Genomic DNA, 6,631 nt, shown 5'->3' with positions numbered 1-6,631 from the left:
ACTGCGTTCTACTAATTCCAGTAAACAACTAGGAGCACAGGGAGTCAGAAAGCGATTTCTTTCGGTATTTCTTGTCCATTATTACCAAAGGATTCTGCCGATGTTTGCCGCGGCGATCCCAGCTGCGCGATGCGCTTTAGCTGCTGCGTTACCGGTGGCACCCGCGTTCAGGGGCAGCACGGACCCCGCTGTGCAGCGCCAGCCCCCCTGACGGGCCGGAGATGCCCTTTCCGGGGGCGCCGCAAACCCACTCCTGAAACAACAGCGCACGTCCCAGCGCCGATTCTGGGTTTGTTACAACTTCCATAGAAACACCCCCAAATGTTTTGCCTATTCGCCTTGAGCTGGGTGTGTGTGTGTGTGTGCAAGATCTGCTTTCTCTAATATTTACGCCTCAGAAGAAACATTGTAAGGGGCAAGCAGGAAACCAAATCCACAGACTAAACAAACACCCCAATATTTAGATAACATGGAAGGGCTGGGTGGCGGGATATCTTCAAGCGTTTGTCCCGCGGCTAATGCTGCTACGCGTTTGATCCCGCGCCCCATCCTTCTGCTGCTTTCAACTACTGTGTTGCTGTTGTTGGGATTAACCCGTATTCTGAATTCTTTCTTCTCTCAGATTTTGCACTTCCTCGGCGCCTTCGCTGCTGCGCAAGTTCTTTTGCAACACGCCTGCGGGTTACGCACCCGAACTCAGTTTTTCCAAGAACTTCCCAATGTTGCAGCTCTGAGTTTCAGAGGGTTGAGCACAGTTACACGGTGCTGTAACCGGCTCCTGAAACGAGACTCCGTATGCAGATAAATACATATTTTTTAAAATCCTTTTTTTGAATTCTAGAGGAATTCAAAGGATCAGAGAGAGCCCCTTCCCAGCCCGGGCGGCTCTGCCCAAACCTCCCTATTCCAGTTCATTGAAGACGTGCCGTTTCTGGGGATGACGGTGCAATTGGGCTGTGAGGCAGCAGGTTCCCTACAGCGCAAGCAGAACAGCTGAGTGCTCTGACCTTGGTATTGAGCCTTGCTAACGCGTAAGTGCCAGGAAAAAAACACTTGAGCAAAAAATTCTAAACCCAGAGCTTTATTTACAACAGTAAAAGCCAACCAAAACCACCACTGTTGTGAAGACCAGGCTGCTCCAGTGGCCTTTCATCCGTCTTCTGTTTCGGAAAACCAAAACAAACTCGATCAATTCACCCGTCGTGCTCCCAAATGGAAGGAGTTCGGAGCTGCCCCATCTTACCAGAGAAGCAGGAAGCAGAACCAGAGAAAGTCGTTGCTGCCTCCTTTCTGCCCGCCTTCCCTGCACGTTTTTCCCCAAATGTGGCAAAAAAAGACACCTAATCCAGTTAGGGTGGTATTTTGTTTGCAGTTTGGTACAGCTGGAATAAAGGACAACACGGTCCGTTTCCAGACCCAGGCCCGGGTTAGCCAAGGACAAAGGAATTCCTAATGGGCGCAAGGGGAAGGCCAAGGGAAGCACCCAGCCGTTGATGAATACAGGCTTGCTGGAGAGGAGGAAGACTACAAAATCCGAGGAGGAATGCTTTAGTCCCGCAGAGGTGGTTGTTACAGGAAGGTAAGAGAACCAAACAAGCACAGACTTTCAAAAAGGAAAACCAGAAGAGGGGAGCAGCTGGTACAGAAAACAGACAAGATGAAACACAGCAGCTCTGCTCGGCTGCTCTGGGAAGTGACAGGTTATAGCACAGGCAGCGGAGGCTGGTCTGAAGAGAGAAAGAGCGTTTTATTTTAAATTCTTTTTTCTTTCTCCCAACAGGCACAGTATTTTTAAAGTTACAGATCTCTTGCTTCAGTCATAGGCAGACTTAAATAACTGAGCTACGGAAGAATACAGCTGGGGTCGGGACGCGAGCGAGCGGCCCGGTGAGCAGCCCAGCGAAAGGCAGGGAGGGTGAAGGGAAGATGGAGTTCCCAGATACGGCGCTCCCGGAGCTGCCTGCGCCGCCTCGGGAGAGGACATCTGGCACGCGCCGCGCGTTCACCGGGAACGACTGCTTTGTAAACAGAACTGTAGGGATGTGCCTTGCCACGCCCCTCACGAGCATCGCAGGCACGGGTCCCCAAAGCGCTACGAAAGGCAAAGCAAGAGTTTCTTAGGTTACCTTCTACATGAATAAATAAATAAACAAATCAGCCCTCCAACCAAATCCTTCCTTGACCTCCCACCGCCCCCCCAGCAGCACTGTTTAGGAGTCTCCCTTGACCTCAACCTCTGCCTTTAATTGCACAACATCTTCCCACAGTGCTCTAACAGCAGGGTACTGTAACAACTGAAATTACCTGGACCTTTTGCTATCAGATTTTCTTTACACTGATTTAATAGTCTAAGGGAGTACTGGAAGATACTGTATGCGTGTAAATCAACGTGGCTTACGGCCTTTGCCCCTCCTTTCTTGCAGGGTTCATCCCCGGCTTTACCCAGAAGGATGATCAAGAAGACCAAGCTAGCATTTAAATGAAGTCTTGCTCCTCTGCAACTCTTTGCTGCAGCAATTAGAGAGCATCAGGGTCCAGATCTACTGCTAATTTCATTTCAAAGCAGTACGGATTTCATTTCAAGCCAGGGACACCCAGGATACGAACAGGTCTCCAAGTCAAGGGGAAACTGAGACCAGGTATCAGCCGAGCGGCCACACTGGAACGTAAGTCACACGTTCATACTGCCAAATCTCGTAAATCAGCATCCTAAACTCTACAGCTTCCAAAGCTCGGCTGGTTTATTAAACTTTTGAGTATCGACAAGTCTCTGGATTTGCCAGCCACCTCTCACAAGCCTAGTACCGAATATCAGTAAGGGAGGTAACAGAAAAGTGGCCCTTCAAAACAGGCTGCAAGACATGGACGACAAGGCAAGAGATAAAGGTATAAGCGTTGAACAACATCAAAATCGTGTTATACGTGAAAATCCATTTAAAGTCAAAGAAACTCATTTTATAAAGAGATGTCTGAGGCCAGCCAGAACAACAACAAGAAGGCGGCGGAAAGAAAAGTTATTTGGAAGGTCTGTCTGGAACATCTCAAAGACTCCACCACAGGGCAGACTGCGAAAGGCGTCGAACAAGTCTGTCAATTGTTGTGGTTTTTGTTCTGTAAAGTGTGCCGAACACCAAGCTCAAGTCCCTGCTTTGGACACAAGATAGTAGAGGATGAAGAAAACGACAATCAGTCCTGCTGAAACAGAACAGAGCAACTTGCGATTATCCCTCCCGGACCGTGTCATGGTGGAGAAACGCTTCACACTGCCAGTTAGCAGGCCAGTCACACTCATAAAATCTGAATCCTGAATGGGAAAGAAAATTAAGATGGAAGCATTACAAACAGATGAATATAGCCCTGCGGAATCTCCCCCTTCCTGGCTAAAAACCATTTGCACAGTAGCCGTCCGTCTCTCCGCGCCCACCGCGTCTCTCTCGGAACGTCCTTCCCCTCCTGTGCTCCGGCTCCAGGAGCGGCACCGCTCCCACCACGCCCAACACAGGGAAACGAAAAGGACAGGGGAAGGGCTGTTCCAAAGGCCTCCCCAGCTGCCTCCCCTCTTTTAAAACAGGGTCAGGCTACCTGCTGCTGGACTGTTCAGTTGTACCTACGCCGCTTACCCTGCCTGGAACAGCTTTTTAACAGCGACTCTGCAAGTGAATGCTTCATCCAAAGGAAATGTCCCTACGTGAAGCTGGTGCCATTAATGTACACCGGGGCGGGCTCACAAGCACAGAAAAAGGTGCCGTTTCTTGCCATTAGTTCTATTTTTTCTTCAGCGTGTGCAACTCCACCAAAGGGTGGCAAACAATTCTCAAATTAACGCAGTTTAGGCATATTCATTTTGACTTCTGGTCTGGTTTCCTTATCCACAAACTACTTGGAGCTTCTGCTCATGTTGCTCCCGAAATGCTTCAAAACCTTCTCTGTAACAGAAGCACAATTTCATGCTGATTGGGGCATTCTTCTTTACGGTCTTTTGCCATTACACCTTTTATTCTGATTCTCTGTTCTAGTTTTCGGGCTGAGCAAATATCCATTTCAGCCAGTCCAACACTGTCAGCATACACCGTTATTAAGCTTCCAAGCTGAGCTTACACCTTTGACTCAACTGGTTTCAACACTACAATTATCTTTTCTCTCGCTTCCACGCACCAGCGCTCCAACACCCAGCACTTGCAGAAAAGGCTCTCCAAGCACCAGTGCTACGGTGCTAATCTCCTTCTCAAATCTCTGGGCTGGATTCCCTTCCTCTCGCAATTCAGTTAGCGAATTGCCTTTCTCCTAAAAAGCCTCGCAGGTACCCCCTCTGCTCCAGGAATGTGCTGTTCTGGCCTTTCCCCAGGGCACTGTGATTTCCATCAGCAACCACAGCTTAAGAGGCAGATTACTCTGGAAAGCGATTCTGGTTTTATCGGGTGTTGTGCGTCAGAAAGATAACAGAACAGGGCGCCGAGCAACCTGAGTGGACGCAGAGCATCAGCTTTGCTCCTTCCAAAGACGTCGGGGAACTACAAAGCCCTGACAGGCAGTCTGTGTTTCAGGTGTTACAGTAAGGAACCCCGACAGATTTATACAGCAATACCAAAAATCACGGGAGCAGCTGAGGAACAGGCCCATCTCCCAGCATTACCCACAGGAGGCAGCTCTTTAATCCCAGTAAGGAGCTCATCTCCGCGTCGCCCGTTCGGACAAAGCGATACCAGCAGCTGCTCAGAACCTGATGTTTATCAATCAAGAAGTCCACTGGAAACGGGTTTAGTTACATTCCCTGGTTTGCCAAACTGACCACTGGGCTCTAACTTTGTCTGCTAACTTTGAACTGCTATTAAACTTTCACAGTCAAGGTAACTGCTGAGAGCCAGCACAAAAAAGCCACGCTTTTTACATTTCACGGGTTCCTTACCATGCCATCCAGGTAACGGTTTTGGTCGTCAGCATCTTTGTCAATATCCAGAGCCAGCTACGCAGGATAAGGGAGGAAACGGTTATTAATGAACTTGTAATGTAGAGAGAACCTCTAACGCATCTAGTGCTGGTAACATTTGAAATGCACATTAGAAAAGCAAGCCGCTGCTTCTCCGTCTCCTACATAGACGGACAGAGGCTTGTTCGGTCGAGGGACAAAACAAGATTCTCATTTTGGTTTCAGGTTGTTGAACTTTTTCAGCTCTGGAGCGCTGAAAAGAAAGCTTGACTCTCTGAAACTGTCCTGTACAGGACAGGAGCATTTAAACGCTGGGAAACAACAGCAGGAATTCAGAGTCTTCCCTTCTACAAGGCAAGTCACTGACTTCTATTAAGCTCTAAATCAAAGTATTTGATGTTAGTAGGAGCAAACTAGCTTTACGAACATCACTCACAGAGATGTGTATTTTTCAAAACTAATTTACCTGCCTTTTCATTGTGACCTTTTCCCCGAGGAGGAGCGCTTAGCGATACCCCTCTGCGCAGCCTTTATGCTTCTCCCTGTGCCTAAAACTCCTTCCCCGAGTGCCGCAAAACCCACATCATTCCCATTAGATGATGTCCCTAAACCTCCAAAGGAAAGGCGAAATTCACAAAGCTGTCCCGGGCATTTCACAAGTGAAAGTTAACCATTATATCGCCCACAACTAGGAGTCATTAATACATAGGAAGCCCTCTGTTTTGGCCCCAGGCTTGCATCTCCGGCAAGACCCTGCACAAACAACCTGGACAGCCGATGCCCGTTCCTTCACCGCGGCACCTGGCGCGAGCTCGGCGACTCACCGACTTCAGCCTGGTGACCTTGCTGGCGAGGCTGTCTGCCATACGCTTGTTCTCTACGTCCAGCATATCCTCCACGGCATTTGGACTCTGACCTGGGGGGAGAAAAGAGGAGAATGTGGTTTATCTGGCCTGATACGAGTACCGGTGTATCTGCTCACCCAACGTGGCGGGCGAGGCAGAGCGAGCTCGTTGCCCAACTGGTCTCTGGCTTGCCACGGAGGCTGTTACAGCCGCCTCCCCGCGGGGTTTGCGCCACGAAACGCTCCCAGACTCTTTTTGACGAGCACACACCAAGCTTTCCCCCAACGGAGCGGCCAGAAACCCCGACAGGCGCCCGAGCCGCCACCGCGGCCCAGCGGCTCGAAGCAGCACAGGGGCTTCGTGCCCCAGCGACGCCTCCAGCGCTGCCCCAGTACGGGACTGGGGCGAAACCCAGCAAGTCCGGGGCCCAGGCCGCCTCAGCCGTGCCGGGCCCCCCCGGCCGTGCCTCCCCGGGGCCGCCCCCGCCGCGGGCCGCCCCCGCCGCGGGCCGCAGGCCTGAGGCGGCTCCCCAATGGCGGCGGGAGCGCCCGCCTCCCCTCGGGCCGCTCAAGCGGCGGCGGGGTCCCTCGCCCAGCCGCCCCCCGAACGGCCACGGCGGGGGACCGCCCGGCCCCGCCGGCCCCCGGCCCCTCACCTCGGCCCCACTCCGCCATGGCGGCCACCGGCCCCGCCTCGCCGGGCGGAGCCGCGCCGGCCCCCGCCTCCGCAAAATGTCCGCCGCCCTCCTCCGCGCTCCCCCCGCGGCGGGGCGCCTGGCTCCCGGGCGCGGCGGCGGCCGCTGCTCCGCTCCCGGCTGGTGCCGGGGCCCCGCAGGCCTGTCGCTGCGGGCCGGGCCCGT

The 6,631-nt window shown here is 52.4% G+C and overlaps 1 protein-coding gene across 1 annotated transcript; it reads right to left on the bottom strand.

The window, feature by feature from the left end:
- Positions 1–568: 568 nt before the first annotated feature.
- On the bottom strand, positions 569–6,566 carry BET1L (Bet1 golgi vesicular membrane trafficking protein like). Its single transcript, XM_082318194.1, has 4 exons — positions 6,428–6,566; positions 5,752–5,843; positions 4,907–4,963; positions 569–3,304 (listed from the first exon to the last, which is right to left on the bottom strand). Exons 1-4 carry the CDS (start codon positions 6,444–6,446, stop codon positions 3,137–3,139), a joined length of 336 nt encoding a protein of 111 aa, XP_082174320.1. The 5' UTR covers positions 6,447–6,566; the 3' UTR covers positions 569–3,136.
- Positions 6,567–6,631: the final 65 nt, after the last annotated feature.

The sequence above is a fragment of the Platalea leucorodia genome, assembly GCF_965183815.1.
Source record: "Platalea leucorodia genome assembly, chromosome: 7".
Classification (NCBI taxonomy): Eukaryota; Metazoa; Chordata; class Aves; order Pelecaniformes; family Threskiornithidae; genus Platalea; species Platalea leucorodia.
The sequence above is the reverse complement of the archived record's forward strand: the minus strand, read 5'-3'. Positions and strand labels throughout refer to the sequence as shown.

Bases quoted from the DNA above. Each gene is read 5' to 3' on its own strand.
- BET1L (XM_082318194.1), bottom strand. The intron at 4,964-5,751 runs GTGAGTCGCCGA...TATCCTGCGTAG, and splicing joins AGGTCACCAGGCTGAAGTCG to CTGGCTCTGGATATTGACAA. The intron at 3,305-4,906 runs GTAAGGAACCCG...TTTCCCATTCAG, and splicing joins ACCGTTACCTGGATGGCATG to GATTCAGATTTTATGAGTGT.